At 37.6% G+C, this 19,896-nt stretch overlaps 1 protein-coding gene across 1 annotated transcript; it reads right to left on the bottom strand.

Moving 5' to 3' along the window:
• Positions 1 to 218: 218 nt before the first annotated feature.
• LOC100261023 (ethylene-responsive transcription factor ERF003) lies at positions 219 to 1,054 on the bottom strand. The gene is made up of 2 exons (XM_002274180.5): positions 919 to 1,054; positions 219 to 776 (listed from the first exon to the last, which is right to left on the bottom strand). The coding sequence occupies exons 1-2, from the start codon at positions 1,002 to 1,004 to the stop codon at positions 335 to 337; spliced, it is 528 nt and encodes a 175-aa protein (XP_002274216.1). The 5' UTR covers positions 1,005 to 1,054; the 3' UTR covers positions 219 to 334.
• Positions 1,055 to 19,896: the final 18,842 nt, after the last annotated feature.

Raw genomic sequence — 19,896 nt, forward strand, 5'->3', positions numbered from 1 at the left:
GTAGAATTGATCCTTCTAATTCTCTCACTTTTCAGTTTTCACACCTTTATATGTCTCCTGTTCATTCCTTTTTATTACTCAATGCCGACTGTTAGCTGGCTCTCATTCTTCGGTATTACCTTAATTACCTTTCCTTTTAAGTTCTCTCACAAATGAAAATTTTTACATGGCTGGCAAATCTTTGCAAGAACATGTTTTTAACTTGGACTTTTAAATCATGACTGGAACTAAAAATTTAAAATTATTGGAAATTAAGGGTACGATAAGTTTTTGGGACAGATGGGATCATGGGAAATAGTTCCATTGGGATTTGCAGGTGCACCATTATACAAAACTAATTAAGCTCGACAGACCCAGAATGAAGCAACTCCTCGATCATCTGCTCAATATGATCATCTTCAAGAACCTTGAATTCCTCGTCTTCCCCACCAACCCTTTTGCCCTGCACTTGTCGCCGTCTCTTCGCTGGTGACCCGACATCCACTTGGCGGCTATTTCCGGCATTGCCGTCTGTGGCGAAATTTGGAGAGTAGTGAGGTTGTTGGAGGTGTGTAGCTAAAGGCTCTTTGGCCGCTTGAAGTGATGCCATGTAGCATCTATGCAATTTAGCAGTTAAAGTCGCCGAGAGAAGCCTAGACGAAGATGATTGTGAGTCGTTGGGATTGTAACTGAAGTTGGTGCGAGCTCTTGGCCCACACATGAGCCTGGCTGCTTCATCATATGCTCGTGCCGCGTCCTCAGCCGTTTCGAACGTGCCTAGCCATATTCTAGTCTTCCTGTGCCCAAAACAAATACAAAACTTAGTTCTTCTTTCAATACATGACAAAAACAAAGAGCACAACACCTAAAAAGCGAAACGTTTCCTTGGATGCGTTGGAGTATAACATTGGAGAAAAGGTATCAGGAAACGGGAATTACAGTAAAGGATGGCGAATTTCAGAGACCCAAGAGCCCCAATGCCTCTGGCGGACGCCCCGGTATCGCTGTTGTTGTTTTCCAGCCATGGTGTCTCTGAGGTCGAGATGGAAGAAGATGAGAAGAAAGAAGGATTGTTGTGGGAGACTTGAGAGGGGGTTTTTGTAAGCATGCTTTTGGCCTCCAATGGGCTCCACAAGGGTTTTAATCTTCCGTTTCTTTTAAATTTTTCTCCCTAAGTAAGAAATATTTTCACTTTCTTTTCCACATAGCCGACAAAACTTTTAAGAATTAATTAATTCAAAATTATGAAATAATCCTAAATTTATAAACCTAATATCTTAAATATTTGAATTTAAAAATAATTAATTTTTTCAATAGTTTATTTCATCCCTTTTAATCAAATAATAAAATTTTCAATAATATAAGCGTGATGTTCGGAAAAAAAAACCATAAAAGTTAATAGGCTCCCCATATGGGATTGCATGAAAGACCCACAAAATATCCTCCTGTGATTCTGTTGGTAGACAGTCCCCAAGGAAATCTTGAGTACAAATGGTCAATTTATTCAATTGTAGAAAAGATCATAAAAATATCCATAAAATTGTCAGCAGGTCGATGTATGAAGTTGTTAATTGATTTCAGTAAAGGCATATTTTCTATCTACTTTTGCAAATAAAGTCTATGTACGCAAATGGCTCACATCACATTTCGGCAGACAAAGGGAAAACCTACCAATCTGAAAAAGTCTAGGGTGAAGACAGAAACATAGTTTCGGGTAATTCGCAAGCACCATGGGCCTTTGTCCGTGTGTAGAGCTGTGAGTGATGTGTAGTAGAAGTGGCTCGCATCACCCTTACTAAACATAGGCGAGGGGGAGATAGAAACAAGGCTTGATGTAATTTGGAAGGTGGAGAGAGAGAGAGAGAGAGAGAGAGAGAGAGAGAGAGGGTGTGGTTGAGAGATAGTTAGCTGCTTTTTTTGACCATTAATTCCCTTTTGTTGCATAATGAAATCTAAGCATGCAAAGCAGAGATGTTGACATCAACTGCATGCGTTTGTTTGCCTTTATTTGCTCCATCATTTGGTCATTCCCACATGCCATATGCCATGCTAGTTTGCTTCCGCAACTACCAAGTGCTCATGTTTCTTGACTTTTGAGTTGATTTGATATTATCATGCTTCATGGGATACTCCCAAGATGGGAAATCTAACCTTAATTATTCTCACACCAAGATTAATAAACAATTTTTGTTTCTTATTGAATTATAATGTAATTGGTAATGAAAATGTTTGACTTTATCTTCCGAACAGAAAGGATAGAATATGCATATCGTAGATTAAAAATAATTTTTTAAGATATTATTATGTCTAATAAAATATGTTATAATATATTATTTTTTATTTATAAAAGAAATAAAAATTTCACTCCAATATTTATAATTAAAATAATATCAAATCTCTCTCATATTTAGTATTATTTAGAAATTATTTAAATAATTTTTTAATTTCATTTTCAATAATGTTTATAATTAAAATATTTAAAAATTATATAATACAATTAAATATATAAAACAATTTTGTATGTATTAATATTATTTTATGTTGTATTATAGACTTTTTTTTAATTCTTTTTTTTTCAATGAGATTTTAATTTTTTAATTTAAATTTTTAATCTATAAAATGAATAATATAAAAATTTAAACACATGAAGAAAACAAAGGAAAAGAATAAATTTATGGTTTTTGGGATATTTAAATATTGCAAATATCAAATAAAAATTTTGAAAAAAAAAAATTGAGTACAAAAATTGATAAAAACATTTAAAAAAATTAAAAATAATAAAATAGACAACATATATATTTTTTTGAAAATTAAAATATAAATGTTCACTTCCATCCCAGTATTTGGAAATCTGGTGATTACAAATTTAATTAATTAATTAATTAATTATTTTTGGGTCAATGAAGAGGTAGTATGACCCCATCAACAGCTAAGCTGTGCCCACGTGTTGAATCAAGGCATTGCTTAAACATGGTGCAATGAACTCATTCCATCTAGGGCTTCGTGGATGTCGACTTTAATTTCAATCAGTGCTTAATCAGCTGTAAACATAGAAGACACGAAATGGCTAGGACCAACGAATTGTTAGTCATCTCTAGCTTGCATGTACGTGCTGGGAAAAAGACTTTTCATAATGATATTGCTTTAGGCTCCTTCCATACAAGGTTACATTATGGATATTTGGAGGCCATGTTTCAAACGTGAAATAATAACAATAATAATTCTATGTTCATCTGCATGATTATGGATTTTTCTATTTTTCACATTGACAATGCTTTAGGCTCTTCCACACAAGGCTACATTATGGATACTGAGGCCATGTTTGAAACATGAAATAATAATAATGATAATTTTATATTCATTAATGTGTTAGATTATTTTTTTAAATAAAAATAAAATATTTATGATTGTGGATTTTAACTTATATATTATATTATATTATATTATGATTTGTATCTATTCTCATGCTATTTTTATTGGGGTTTTTGTAAAAGTACTATAATTTTTTAAAAAACTTTTTAACATACGGTGTGTCCCAAACTTTTTCTAGCTTGGTTTGAGTGGGATTTTTATAGAGATGAGTTCAGTATAAATTTCGAACTTGTCTTTTGAAGAGATGAGTTTGATATAAAATTAGAACTTGTATTTAAGTATTTAAACAAGTTCAATATAAAATCATAACTCATTTTTTCAATAAACAAGTTTAGTGTAAAATTAGAATTCGTTTTTTCAATGGATTATTTCAATATAAAATTAGATTCGTCTTTTCAACAAACTGATTCAGCATAAAATCATAACTTGTCTTTTCAAAAAACTACTTCATTGTAAAATAGAACAACCAACTATAATTTCTTAGGTTTAGCATAACTATAATTTCTTGATCAAAACTAACCGCTAAATCAAAATCAATTGCAAGATTAACTGTAAGTTAATATCAATTAACTGTAAGTTCAATGGAGGAAATGAGGGTGGAGGCTATGACTTTCTTTCTCTTTGGATGATAGAAAACAAAAGTTATAGAAACCCTAACCCCTAAGGGGTATTTATAGGAATCCTAATTAAGCTTAAGTGACTTGAGCCTAGATGAGTTTGAGTCACTTAATCTAGTCCAAAATAGGTCCTAATTGATTAATTAACCCAATAGGGTCTACTAATTAATCAATTAGCCCAATTCAAAGACATTTTTCACTTACTCCTGTGCAACTTTGCATAATTACCAAAATTTGCTTATGAACAAAAATGAACCTAGAGCCAATTCGACCCTCATAATCCATGCCAACAAAGTATATGACCTCAAAGCAAGGACCCATAGTTTTAAAAGGCTCAAGGTGTATTGATTACTACTCAAAAAGTACTCTTTTATAGCTTGAAACTAATTGTTTTAAATACTTTTGAGTAGTAGTTAATACATTTTAACTCAATTGGCACATTAAGGAACCTAGCAAGGGTTACTAATCAATTTTTGGCAAATTTTGGTGTTTTTGGTAGCTTTTTTATCATTGAAACAAGCCAAGAATGAGGGAGAATTTTGTACAATCCATGGCAATGCAAGTTAAAGCTCAAATACATGAAGAATCCAAGCTTTGGAGCACTTCATGACCCTTTGCCAAGCCAATCAGAGATGCAAGGAAGAAAATCAGAGAAATAAATCCAACAATCAGCAGTTTTGCATGGTTGTGTGAAATTTCGCACACCATGCGAAACCACTTGATGCAACAAAGGATTTCACACACCATGCCAAATTTCGCATGGTATGCAAAATCTTCCTGTGCACCGACTCCGTTAGATTTTTATCTTCAGATATTTTGTGTAAATTCCTAATTTCTCCTTATAACCAACCTAAGTATTTTCTTTTATATCTTTTTATACATCTTTTAGGTAGCTTATATATAAGGAGAGAGACAGAGGGATGGATTATGGATGTTTTTCATTAAACACTTGTAAATTCCGATACTAAGAAATATAAAGAGCTTTTGCTATGTCTTTCCTTCTCATTTTGTCTTCATTTTTCTTTCTAGCCAAACAACCTTTGAGGATGATTTCTCAGGGGATGAGTGGCTAGGCTTTACGTTTCTTGGAGTGATGGAAGTTAGGTGAAGGACCTGAATGCAAAGGTGGGAGTTGTCATTGCTCCAAATGAAAGTAGTTGTTACCCATTAATGATCTTTATTTCAAGGTTTAGCTTTAAATCCCTTAAAATCACCTTGAATGGCCAATACTTGGTAAGCTTTTCAGATTCTTTGGATGCTTATTGCTAGATCCATGGATGTCTATTAGTTATCATTTATGAGTCATTGGAAGGTGGTTCAAGGTGAGAGTATTTAGTGTTTGAAGCCATTAATGGGAAGCAACTATCAATTTCCATGAACCCTTTGGATTAAATTTTAATTGTTAAATATAAAACCGGTTCGGGAGATAACCATCCTTTATGTTATTGTCCCTAATGCGAGGAAAAGATTCGGAATCTTCCCTTTTGTCTAAGGAACCCGATCCTAATGACCTAAAGCTCCAAGAGGCCTTTTCTTTGTAGTTAATTTCACTTACTATTTTTGTTTAACTTAAAATCAATCTTTACAACCACAATTCCATTTCCTTTTAAAGCTAACTGTCATAAGAAAAAGCACTATGTTATTTCCTTCAGTTAAGTCAACTGTACGATGAAAACTCATCCCTATGGACGATCCTAGAGCCACTATGCTATGTTAGCTATGCAACCCTAGTGTGAGGTGATTTAGATTTTATAAATTTTGTTGATAACACCCGTCTGAGCCAGAATCAAATGGCATGACTGCAGTGGGGATGAATCACATACCAATGTGCAAAGTAGTCCTGGAACCTAAGGCGCAAGGCGCACCTAAGGCACGGGCTTTAGTGAAGTGAGGCGCACCCTAATTTACATATATATTTTTATATAATATAATCAAATTTAACAATCATTTATTTGTCCTAAACACATAAATCATCAAATATCATCCAAAACTTCAATTTAATCAACAAAAAACATAAAAATAAAAAACTCCAAGCATAAAAACAAATCCAAATCCATATTTCTAGTATCCTAATACATATCCAAATCCAAAGTTTCCAAACCAAAAGGTCCAAAACATGAAATTTGTCCACAATTCAAAAGCATCATTAAAAAACACTTAAATAACAAATTTGTCCACAATAAACAATCATCACTCCTCTTCTAAATCAACAAAATCATCATCATCATCATCATTTCTATCACCACATTTGTAGCTTTCCACATCTTCTTCATCTGCTAAATCAACCATGTCTCTACATCATGCTTTATTTATGGTTTATCATAGAAGAATTTCGGGTTCAAAAAGTACCCTGCTGCATGCAAAGGCCGATGAAGCTGAATCCCTCACCTCTTATCAATGATGTTGAAGATTTCTTTATACTTCTCTTCATTTCCATTAAAACTTCTCAAAATTGTATCCTTAGCTTTATTCATGGCCTCATAGATGTATCCCATAGGAGTTTTTTTTCACCATCAACCAAACGAAGCACACGAACTAGGGGACTCAAAACCTTTAAGCAAAACACAATAGTGTTCCAAAATGAAGGCATTAGAACTATGTTGGCTATAGTTTTCCCTTTTTGTTCTTTTGCCCATTTACTATCTAACCAATCTAAGCTTGTAAACATTTTCCTCAAGTTATTTTTTTGTTCATGCAATCGCGATAATGTGATGAAAGTAGTTGCAAACCGAGTCTTAACTTACCTACGCAATTCTCTTTATCTAGTAAATCGCCTCATCATGTTGAGTAGCCCTGAGCGATTATAAATATATCCATTTAGTGATATAGCTCTCTCCAATGTCCTCTTGATGTTTGATAGTTTTCCAATATCTTCCAACATCAAGTCAAAGCAATGTGCATCACATGGTGTCCAATACAAATGCGGGCGCTTTAATTCTAACAACCTCCTTATGTAACATTGTAGATAATAAATTTACATAAGTTCTCAAGATAAATAATTCAAATTTTAAAAGTAAATAAAAATTCAAGAAATAGTATTTATTACCTGCCATCACATAACTTGAGTGATTATCTGTTATAACTTGAATAACATTCTCCTCACTAACTTGCTCTACCCATTTGTCAAGTAACTCAAACATCTTTTCTCCCGTCTTAATCATTGAAGAAGCATCAATGGATTGCATGAACATGGTTCCTTTTGAACAATTAACCAAAAAGTTCACCAAAGTTTTCTCTTTCCTATCAGTCCATCCATCCGACATAATTGAACATCCATTTTTTCTCCATTCCACCATATGATCTTTCATCAAATATTTTATGAGTGTCAATTCTTTCTTAAGGTTAGTAACTCTTACCTCATGAAAAGTTGGTCCCTTCATACCCACATCATATTGGCCAATAGCTTCAATCATTGGTTGGAAACTCGAATATGTGATTGCATTAAATGGAATAGCAACCTCATACATCCACCTTGTGATAAGCATACAAGCTCTTTCTCTTGCTTCCTTTTTGTTGGCATCATTGATGGTAGTTTGATTCATCTTCCCACTCCTTCGATTTTGAACAACCATCTCTGCATTAGGAGTGAAAAAATTATCCATAGGACCTTTTTGTCTTGGTTTTTTTTGAAGAAAACATCCTACCACCACTTCCTCCTCGGTTACTACCTCCACTAGAAATGTTGGTGACATTCATTCTATTATTAATCTTCTCACCAAAATCTTCATCTTCCAAACCAAACAAATCTTCATTAACATCTTCGTTCCCTATATTCATTTGCTCTTTTTTATTTTTCTTGGAATTCATATACTCTTTCATTTATTCTCTAACATGTTTCGGACATTTTCTACACTTTTTAGCATTTTTATATCCACCAACAAGATGTTGTTTGTGTCTATATATGCCTCATTTGGTTACTTTATCACAAAGAATGCATATGATGGTTTTCAAATCTTTTTCATTAATCAAACAAGCATATTTCCATCCAAGATCTCTTCTTCCACTTGCACTAGAGTCCACTTGAGTTTCACTCTCATTATCCATCTTGCAAATAAATTATCTATACTACAATAAAATAATTATAATAAAATTAAGAAAAAAAATGCATATCACATTAAGAAAAATATGCATATGAGTGTTTTTTGTTTATTTATTTATTTTTATTTAGTAAAATTTTCATGTTAAAATACAATATTTATATTTTAAAAAAAAATTGCCAATGAGAGTTATGAGATAAGAATGGAAAAAAATGCAGAAAAGTGAAGAAAAGAGAAAAATACTAAGGTTCCGGAAGATACTTGACTATTTTCCCTCTATTTTTTTTTCCCTATTTTTTCTTTTCTTCTTTTTCTTCCTTTTTTTTTTTTTTTCTTCTTCTTCACTTCTTCACTGCTCGGTTGAGGCTAGGGCATGATTGGGAGTGGTGTCGGGTTGAAAAATACCAAAAAAGGGGGCTAGAAAAGAAAACATGGCCAAAACGATGTCGTTTTGGCTTATTCCTTTTAAAATTAAAAAGGGCCAAAATGATGTCGTTTTGGACCCGCAAAGTAAAAAAAATAAAATTAGGGCTCAGCCCCAACCCTCTGCAACCCGACGGATTGAAGAAGAAAAAGAAGAAGAAGGAGAATGAGAAGAATGAGGGGTCGAAGGGCGAACTTGGCCGGAGACGAGTCAGGCGACCGCGTCACGCCTTGCACGCCTAAGCGGTGCCTTCGTGAAGGAGCGTCGCCTGTCTTCAGGCAAGGCGCCGGAGGGTGGATTTGCGTCACCCCTAGCCTAAGCATGCCTTAGGCGTGTCTTTCACAACTATGCAAGGACCACTGAGACCCATAGGAGTACAGGTTTCCTCATAATCTAATTCTGAAGTTGATTCAACATCCCACTATAGAGAATTAACTGAATTTCACTATCCTATGTAAATAACAATGAGACACTTAATGCTCGAATTCATGACTTATCCACTATATGCAGACTGTCTATGAATTGGTATCCATAATCTAACAAGGTATTGTTACCACCTATCAAGATTGTCTCTCAAATCTTTGACTTATAGATCCTACTTATTATGTGATCAATTGACATGCTCTAGCTCCAAAGAGCATATGTCAAATTCCATTAAAGGAATTTTGTGACAACAAATTTCATGATCACATGTCCTTTGGATCACCCAAGAGGGCCTATATTGAGAATACTTGTTGTCACCAGCCTCCATCAACAATGACCTAATCCATAGAGATATATGACCACTTTAGAGTCTTACCCAAAGGTTAAAACCTCTATTGATTTTGGCGTAGACTCAATATCCTCTCAAGGTTGAGAGTCCATGCAATATAGTAAGCTTGGTGAACATGAAAAATGATAGTCTTGCATCATGATTAACTGTAGGTCATGTGAAGTGTGCGTCACATACACTAGTGTACTCACCATGGGAAACTCATCCTGATAACCAAGACAATTCATTGATTACTACTCAAAAAGTGCTATTTGATAGCTTATAATTAATCCTTTTAAACACTTTTGAGTAGTAGTTTTGGCCTTTTAACTCAATTGGCATGTTAAGGACCCTTGAAAGCAACTTTAATCACTTTGTGTAAGTTTTGGTGTTGTTGTTAGTAATTTGATCACCAAAGCAATCCAAGATTGAGGAGAGTTATGTGGAATCTAGGACAAAGCTTGGAAGTCATTTGCCAAGAGTAAATCCGGAATGCAAGGAGAAAAAGTAAAGAGAATCTGCCATGAAGCATATTCTTGATGACAGTTGTGGCAGCCACTTTTGGAGTACTCTCTGAAGTCCAATTGATGCATGCTATATACCATTTCAAAGCTCAGTAAGTCAACAATCCAATGCTTCAAACGGTGCGTAATTTGGAGTTGAAACGAAGAAGTTACAGCCATTACAAGTCAATCACTCCAAGCTGAAGGAAGCATTTTGCAAAGTGTTGCGAAATCACCCTTTTGTTGCGAAGTGATTTAGCAGCCTTTTTGTACAGTGTGGTGTATTTCCTCCTGAAGTTGCACGATATTTGCCGCAAGCTGGAAGCTGAGAACCTCAAGATGGAAGCCAACTTCACAGCCCTGCGAGAATAACCTTTTGCTGCAAAGTGATTTCGCAGCCCTTCTTGAGTATCTGCAAAATCTCGCAGACACCATTTTCTCTTGCGAAATGGTCCCTGGAGCATCCCGATATTTGCTACCGACATTGGGGGATATTTTACATCAGATTTTTGTTGTCTAAATCCCAAAATACTCCTTGTAAGCCACCAATTACAAGATTCCTTAGCTTTTAAGTTAGTAAAAAGAAAAAAATATCTATGTAATAATTAGTTTTATATTATGTTCATATAAATACCTCTCGGGAGCCTGTTCTCGGGGAGGAGACCCTTTTTGTAAAAGTTAGAAAGCAAGTAAAGTTCAGCCCCTATTTTTTGCCTTACCTTCTCACTTTGTATTATTTATTTCTTACTAAGTTATGCACTCCCTGAGGAATTTTCCCCAGAGAATGAGTAACTAAACCTATAGTTCCTTGGAGCTAAGGTTGTCGGGAAAGGTTCCAAGTGCAAGAATACAAAGCTTTGTGGTTTCAGCCATCAATGAAGAGGAAGTGAAATCCTTTAGTGATTTCTATGTTTTTAGTTAACTTAAAACACCTTAGAGTCACCTGGGCCAACACTTGGTAAGGCAAGTGATTTCCAACCATGGAGATGCACTAGTTTACCCCTTGCGAGCCTCTGGGAGGTGACTTTAAGGTAGGATTTTCTGGAATTGCCAATACTTGGTAAGCTTTTGGACTCCAAGGAGACATCCATTAGTTATCTCTTGTGAGCTTGAGAAGGGAAGTCCAAGGTTAAAGATCACCTTGAATGGTTAAGGCTTAGTGAGAGGCTTGAACCATTGCAAGTTGCATCAGTGAGAGAATTAAAGTTGAAATCTAATTAAAGGATGTATCTTTACAACACCGGTTAGAGAATTGACTATATGTTGAATCTCTAACGCGAGGAAATGAACCATCTGACCGGAGCTATGTCTTTTGCATGAGGAACCACCCCAGTGAACCTGACTCTCCAAGGAATGCTTTTCTTCCTAAGTTATTCCTATTACTTGTTTTGTTAGTTAGTTTAAATCTAAATTTTTACAAATCAAAGTTTGTGTTTTAGTTCTTAAGCTAACCTTGAAATGAAACACTACCAATTCACTTTGAATTGATATCATTGATAATTTGGAAACCCTTCCCAGTGAACGATCCTAAAGCCGCTATACTATAGTAGCTTTTTCTTTGCTACCCTAGTATATGGTGTAATAGGTTATAAATTTTGTTGATTACTCCCTCATCCAAGGAGCACCAGCTGGACACGAATCAGTTGGCACACCAATTGGGCACTTCGCAAATGGCGCGTTGCCGGGGAAGGTGTCAAGTTTATAGTGATACCATTTTAGAGCACTTGTGATTTTCATCACAAGTTTGGTAATGTTTCTTTCACTTTACTAATTCTCATTCTTTCTTTATTTATTCATAATCCAAGTTTTTTTTTTTATTTTGTTTTTGTAGCCCTGTTTTCCTTTTGTTGTCCTTTATTTTCATTTAAGTTGTAGATAGATACTAGTTGTGTATGCCAAAGTGGATACGAGACAGTGGAGGAAGACTTGTTAAGTGTGATCCACCTCATAACAAAGAATTCGAATTGAGCTTGAATATCATGGAAGCTACACTTGAAGATCAGCATAGTCACCAAGGTCGTCAAGACAATCTCAATGAATTCAGATCAATGAGGGACCGTATGCATCCACCTCGTATGAGTGCACCATCATGTATAGTGCCCCCTACAGAGCAGCTAGTGATCAGACCGTATCTTGTTCCACTTCTACCAACTTTCCATGGGATGGAAAGTGAGAATCCCTATGCACACATCAAGGAATTTGAAGATGTTTGTAATACATTCCAAGAGGGAGGAGCTTCAATCGATATGATGAGGCTTAAGTTATTTCCTTTTATTTTAAAGGATAAGGCAAAAATTTGGCTTAATTCTTTAAGGCCAAGGAGTATCCGTTCTTGGACTGACTTACAAGCTGAATTCCTCAAGAAATTTTTTCCCACTCATAGAACAAATGGCTTGAAAAGGCAAATTTCAAACTTCTCAGCTAAAGAGAATGAGAAATTCTATGAGTGTTGGGAAAGATATATGGAAGCTATAAATGCTTGCCCTCACCATGGCTTTGATACTTGGCTATTGGTGAGCTATTTTTATGATGGTATGTCCTCCTCAATGAAGCAACTCCTCGAGACAATGTGTGGAGGAGATTTCATGAGCAAAAATCCAGAGGAAGCTATGGATTTCTTGAGCTATGTAGCTGAAGTTTCAAGGGGATGGGATGAACCAACCAAAGGAGAAGTGGGGAAGATGAAGTCTCAACTGAGTGCTTTCAATGCAAAGGCTGGGATGTATACCTTGAAAGAAGATGATGATATGAAAGCAAAGTTGGCAGCTATGACAAGAAGATTGGAGGAGCTGGAGCTGAAAAGAATACATGAAGTGCAAGCTGTTGCTGAAGCACCAGTGCAAGTGAAGTTGTGTCCCAATTGTCAATCATATGAACATTTGGTGGAGGAATGCCCTGCAATTTCAGCTGAAAGGGAAATGTTTAGAGATAAAGCAAATGTTGTTGGACAATTCAGGCCCAATAACAATGCGCCTTATGGAAATACCTACAACTCAAGTTGGAGGAATCATCCAAATTTCTCATGGAAGGCCAGAGCAACTCAATACCAACAGCCGGATCCACCATCTCAACAATCTTCAAGTCTTGAACAAGCAATGGCTAATCTCAGCAAGGTAGTGGGAGATTTTTTTGGAAACCAAGAAGCCACCAATGCTCAAATCAATCAAAGAATTGACAGAGTGGAGAGTATTTTGAATAAAAGGATGGATGGAATGCAAAATGATATGAACCAAAAGTTTGATAACATCCAATATTCAATTTCAAGGCTTACAAATTTGAATACACTACAAGAAAAGGGAAGATTTCCTTCTCAACCCCACCAAAACCCCAAAGGTGTCCATGAAGTGGAAAGCCAAGAGGGAGAATCATCACAGATGAAAGATGTAAAAGCCTTGATCACTCTAAGGAGTGGTAAAAAAATTGAGCAGCCAACACCCAAGCCACATGTTGAGAAAGAAGAAGAGATAAAGAAAGGGAATGAAATGGAAGATAAAGAGAGTGAGATCAGTGAAGAAAAGAAGGACTCTGATTCAACAATGAATGCAATTCCAGAGAAGGAACTTCTGAAGGAAGAAATGCTGAAGAAATCAACTTCTCCTCCTTTTCCTCAAGCAATCCATGGGAAAAAGGGGATTAGAAATGCAGCTGAAATCCTTGAAGTATTGAGGCAAGTGAAAGTAAATATCCCATTGCTGGATATGATTAAACAAGTTCCAACGTATGCAAAATTCCTAAAGGACTTATGTACTATCAAAAGAGGGTTGACTGTAAACAAGAAAGCCTTCTTGACTGAGCAAGTAAGTGCAATCTTACAATGTAAGTCTCCTTTGAAGTACAAAGACCCGGGAAGTCCTACCATTTCAGTCATGATTGGAGGAAAGGTAGTGGAGAAAGCTTTGTTAGACTTGGGAGCAAGTGTGAATTTGCTTCCATATTCCGTCTACAAGCAATTGGGACTTGGGGAATTGAAGCCAACAGCAATCACTCTATCTCTAGTAGATAGATCAGTGAAAATTCCAAGGGGGGTAATTGAGGATGTCTTAGTTCAAGTGGATAATTTCTACTATCCAGTAGATTTTATTGTTCTTGATACAGATCCTACTGTAAAGGAAGCTAATTTAGTTCCTATCATCCTTGGAAGGCCATTTCTTGCTACCTCAAATGCTATCATCAACTGCAGGAATGAGCTGATGCAACTCACTTTTGGTAACATGACACTTGATCTCAATATTTTCTATATGTCTAAAAAGCAAACCACTCCAGAAGAAGAAAAGGGTCCAGAAGAGTTGTGCATTATTGATACTTTGGTGGAGGAGCACTGTAATCAAAATATGCAAGACAAGTTGAACGAAAGTCTTGTGAATTTTGAGGAAGGTTTGTCTGAATCTCCTACTGTGCTTGCTACTCTACAAAGTTGGAGAAAGATAGAAGAGATTCTACCTTTGTTCAATAAAGAGGAAGAGGCAGCTGCTGAAAAAGAAACTCCAAAACTCAATCTGAAGCCTTTACCTGTGGAGCTGAAATATACATATCTTGAAGAAAATAATCAATGTCCTGTTGTGATATCTTCATCTCTGACCAGTCATCAAGAGAATTGTTTAATAGAAGTTCTCAAGAGGTGTAAGAAGGCAATAGGATGGCAAATATCCGACTTGAAAGGCATTAGTCCTTTAGTTTGTACTCATCATATATATATGGAGGAGGAAGCAAAGCCAATTCGTCAACTTCAAAGAAGATTGAATCCTCATTTACAAGAGGTGGTGCGAGCTGAGGTGCTGAAGCTACTTCAAGCAGGAATCATTTACCCTATATCTGATAGCCCTTGGGTGAGTCCTACTCAAGTGGTACCAAAGAAGTCAGGGATCACAGTGGTTCAGAATGAAAAAGGAGAAGAAATTACTACACGCCTCACTTCAGGTTGGAGGGTGTGTATTGATTATAGAAAGTTGAATGCTGTAACTAGGAAAGATCATTTTCCATTGCCATTTATTGACCAAGTACTGGAGAGAGTCTCTGGACATCCGTTCTATTGCTTCTTGGACGGGTATTCAGGGTATTTTCAGATCGAAATTGATGTGGCAGATCAGGAAAAGACCACTTTTACATGCCCATTTGGAACATATGCTTACAGGAGAATGCCTTTTGGTTTATGCAATGCACCTGCTACATTTCAAAGATGTATGTTGAGTATTTTCAGTGATATGGTGGAGCGAATTATGGAGGTTTTCATGGATGACATCACCGTATATGGAGGTACATTTGAGGAATGCTTAGTCAATTTGGAAGCAGTTCTTCACAGATGCATTGAAAAAGACCTGGTGCTCAACTGGGAGAAATGCCATTTTATGGTACGTCAAGGAATTGTCCTTGGCCATATCATCTCTGAAAAAGGCATTGAAGTTGATAAAGCAAAGGTGGAGCTTATTGTCAAATTACCATCTCCAACAACTGTAAAAGGAGTAAGGCAGTTCCTTGGCCATGCAGGGTTCTATAGGAGGTTTATAAAAGGTTTTTCAAGTCTTTCAAAACCTCTTTGTGAGCTGTTAGCTAAGGATGCTAAGTTTATATGGGATGAAAGATGTCAAAACAGCTTTGATCAGCTGAAGAAATTTTTAACAACAACTCCAATAGTGAGAGCCCCTAACTGGCAACTACCCTTTGAACTGATGTGTGATGCCAGTGACTTTGCTATAGGAGCTGTGCTTGACCAAAGAGAAGATGGGAAGCCCTATGTGATTTACTATGCAAGCAAAACACTGAATGAAGCTCAAAGGAACTACACAACTACAGAGAAAGAATTGTTAGCTGTGGTATTTGCTTTGGACAAATTTTGTGCTTATTTAGTGGGGTCTTTCATCATTGTCTTTACTGACCATTCAGCCTTGAAGTATTTATTGACAAAGCAAGATGCAAAAGCAAGGTTGATTAGATGGATTCTTTTGTTACAAGAATTCGATCTCCAAATCAAAGATAAGAAATGAGTGGAGAATGTGGTAGCTGACCACCTTTCAAGGTTAGTTATAGCACATAATTCCCATCTTTTGCCTATTAATGATGATTTTCCTGAAGAATCACTCATGTTCCTAGTGAAAACTCCTTGGTATGCTCATATTGCTAATTATTTAGTAACTGGTGAAATTCCAAGTGAGTGGAATGCACAGGACAGGAAGCACTTCTTTGCCAAAATTCATGCTTATTATTGGGAAGAACCCTTTCTTTTTAAGTATTGTGCAGATCAGATCATAAGGAAGTGTGTCCCTGAAGATGAGCAGCAAGGGATTCTATCTCATTGTCATGAGAATGCATGTGGAGGCCACTTTGCCTCTCAGAAAACAACCATGAAGGTATTGCAATCAGGGTTTACTTGGCCATCTCTTTTCAAAGATGCCCACATCATGTGTAGGAGTTGTGATAGATGCCAAAGGCTTGGAAAGTTAACAAAAAGAAATCAAATGCCTATGAACCACATTCTAATAGTTGAGTTATTTGATGTATGGGGTATTGACTTCATGGGACCTTTCCCAATGTCTTTTAGTAATTCTTACATCTTGGTGGGGGTGGATTATGTTTCTAAATGGGTTGAGGCAATCCCTTGTAGACAAAATGATCACAGGGTGGTTCTCAAATTCCTTAAAGAGAACATTTTTTCGAAGATTTGGGGTGCCCAAAGCCATAATCAGTGATGGAGGTGCTAATTTTTGCAACAAACCTTTTGAAGCTCTGTTATCCAAGTATGGAGTGAAGCATAAGGTGGCTACACCTTATCATCCTCAGACTTCCGGGCAAGTTGAGCTAGCTAACAGGGGAATAAAAAACATATTGATGAAAGTGGTGAATTCCAGCAGAAAAGATTGGTCTATTAGGCTTCATGATTCATTGTGGGCATATAGAACAGCTTATAAGACTATTCTTGGCATGTCTCCCTATCGTCTTGTCTATGGCAAAGCATGCCATCTCCCTGTGGAAGTTGAATACAAAGCTTGGTGGGTAATAAAGAAGCTGAACATGGACTTGATCAGAGCCGGAGAAAAGAGATATCTAGACCTTAATGAGATGGAGGAATTAAGAAATGATGCTTATATCAATTCCAAAGTTGCAAAACAGAGGATGAAAAAGTGGCATGATCAACTAATCTCCAACAAGGAATTTCAGAAAGGGCAAAGAGTTTTACTGTATGACACAAGACTCCATATCTTTCCTGGGAAGCTCAAGTCAAGGTGGATAGGCCCGTTCATTATTCACCAAGTATATGCCAATGGAGTGGTGGAATTATTGAATTCCAATGGCAAAGACACCTTTAAAGTCAATGGATATCGTCTCAAGCCATTCATGGAGCCATTCAAACCAGAAAATGAGAAAATCAACCTCCTTGAACCACAAAAAGCCTAAGCAAATAAGGGTTTGGTGGACGTGGTTTTACCACAGTCCGACATTTTTGTAAATTTTGTAAATTTCAAAGTTTTTTTTTCATACTTTTGATCTTAGTTTTTGATCTTAAATCATGTTTTTATGTGTGTTTTAATCTTTTTGAATGATCTCAGGTGGAATAAAATGCAAAGAAATTGAAAAAAAAAATTGGGAAGAAATCGGAGCAAAAACAGAGCAAAAACAGAGTAAAAACAGGGCTCTGCGAGACTTCGCAGCATGAGGAAAACTTCTGCGAAAAGAGCACTTTGTTGCCAAACCATTCCGCAACACTTTGGGATTCTCTGCGAGGATTTTCGTAGTTGCGAATGCGAGTTTGGCACACGAGTGCCACTTCGCAGCACAGAAGCCCCCATTTCGCAGCTGCGAAACGGCTGCGAAACGATAAAGCGTGAAAATCCCTGATTTCGCAACCAAAGTTCCATTCCGCATGGTATTTCGCAATTGCGAAAGCGATTTTGGCACACGTGTGCCACTTCGCAGCACAGTGACATTCATTTCGCAGCTGCGAAACGGATTGCGAAGTGGCTGCGAAAATGACTTTTTGCTGCGAAATTGGCTTTTTTCTGCGAAACTCAAATTGACCCTTAGTCTTCCGTTATTTTTATATATACCGGTCATTTGAGCTGCGAAAAGGGTTTCAAAATAGAGCGCGCCATTCTCGCAGACTGTTCATCTCCTTCCTTGAGCCCGACACCGTGCAAGCCTCCGGTCATCTTCTCCGGTCATCCATTCCGACCAAATTTCGGCAACCCGAAATGGCGCGAACCAGAGGGGCCAAGTCTTCCTCTCCTTCAAGCCGCAAGAGAGTCCCGCGAGAGGAGCCCGTTCCAAAACCCATCTCTGAGCCTCCGCAGCCGAAAGCAATTTCTTCTCCGGCAAAGCCCGCGCCGCAGAAGCCTCCGGCGAGACGTTATCTCACCAGGTCAGGGGGTCGGCCACTACAAAAGAGAGCAAGGGTTGAAAACTCAGAACCCATTGATTTAACGGAGCAGTCCCCAGAGCCCTCGCCGATTCCATCTCCAGTTCCATCTCCAGTTCCATCTCCGGTGCCATCTCCGGCGCCGCCAGCAGAGCCTAAAGAGCCTCAGTCACCACTTCCCGAGCCCCAAATTCCATCTGAAATAGCCCCTTAAGCAGTAATCAGGCGGCTGATGCTGACGCAGCCTCCAATTAAGGGGAATTTGGACTGTAGAGCCAGGCCATTCCACTCCAAGCTGTGCTTTGACATAGCTACATTCCAATTACGGCCGGAGTTTGCCCAATCATTCCAACTACTGCGAAGATACCGCATGGAGCACCTGCTAACTCCGAGAGACTTTTTCTACCCCAGGGTAGCCATGAATTTCTATCAATCCATGACAACCAACCAGGTCAGGGATCCAACTTTAATTCATTTCACCATTGATGGGAGGCATGGCATACTGGGAGCTCGCCATATAGCTGAGGCCTTGCAAATTCCCTACGAGTCGAGCCATTTCGATGATTTTAGAGCGTGGACCAGTCCTACTGAGCTGGAAATGGTGCATATCCTATCCAGAGGAGCTTCTACACGTCCGCATCTGTTGAGAGGAGAGCTTCCTCCAATCATGTTTTTTATTGATGCATTTTTGCGTCATAACCTCTACCCACTGCAGCATTGGACTCAAAGGAGAGGAGTCCTGTTAGAAGCCCTGTTCAAGATGTCTGAGGGATTTTTCTTCGGCCCTCATCATCTAATTTTGGCAGCCTTTCTCTATTTCGAAGAGGAGGTACACAAAAAGAAGCTTCAGAGAGCTGATACCATTCCCCTTCTCTTTCCAAGGCTGCTATGCCAAATTCTGGAGCACTTGGGGTATCCTTCTGAGCCTCAGTTGGAGCGTAAGCGCATTTGCCGAGAGGTATTTACTCTCGACAAATGGAACAACATGACAGCTTATAGAATTGACCATCCAGAGCACCCACAGCCAGCTGCTAGGAGAGCATCCCCACGACACATACCTGAGGGTATACCTATTGCTGCTCCTGCCACTCCCAAAGCTCCACCAGTTGCTCCAGCTTCATCTCAGCCATCCACTTCAGCTGAACCGAGGATGCCCATTCCCATTTCTGAATACAGAGAGTTATGTCGTTCATTGGAGACCCTCACAGCATCTCAGAGCAGCCTTGCTCAAGAGATGGCAGCCATTCGAGCATGCCAAGAGCAGATGTTGGCCACTCAGGCTCAACACACTGCCATCTTAAGGCAGCTCCAGCTTCATTTCGACCTGCCACCAATTGTTGAGCCCTCCACTTCTACTACAGCAGTGCCACACTCTCATCCCACAGAGCCTCAGGCCCCATCTGGAGCACCAATTGAAGAGGCAGACCCATCTGCCTAGTCCCAGCACCACCCACTCATCAGATCATTATATCTATATCTACTGCTTTTGTTTTATGTATTTCATTTTTTTTTTAGTTTTAAAGAAATCCCATTATTTTGGTACCATATTTGGGATTGCTTGTATTGCTTTTCTTTTTCATTGTACTCAAATGGATTCAAAGTAATACAAGTCTAATATTTCTTGTTAACAGTTAGCATTAATTTATCCTTATTTCCTTTTCTCACATATTTTATTCTTTTTGAAACATGTGGCTTCTCCAATCAGTATGCGAAATTAATATCACTCAGGAGGTACCACTTCCTCCCTTTAATTACAATCACTCATATCACATTGAGGACAATGCTCAGTTCATTTGGGAGGGAATGAGGAAGGAAGTATACTAAGTTAAAGGAAGTATGCTAAATCTTTTTGATAATGCAATTAGG

Source organism: Vitis vinifera, chromosome 9, assembly GCF_030704535.1.
Source record: "Vitis vinifera cultivar Pinot Noir 40024 chromosome 9, ASM3070453v1".
Lineage (NCBI taxonomy): Eukaryota > Viridiplantae > Streptophyta > Magnoliopsida > Vitales > Vitaceae > Vitis > Vitis vinifera.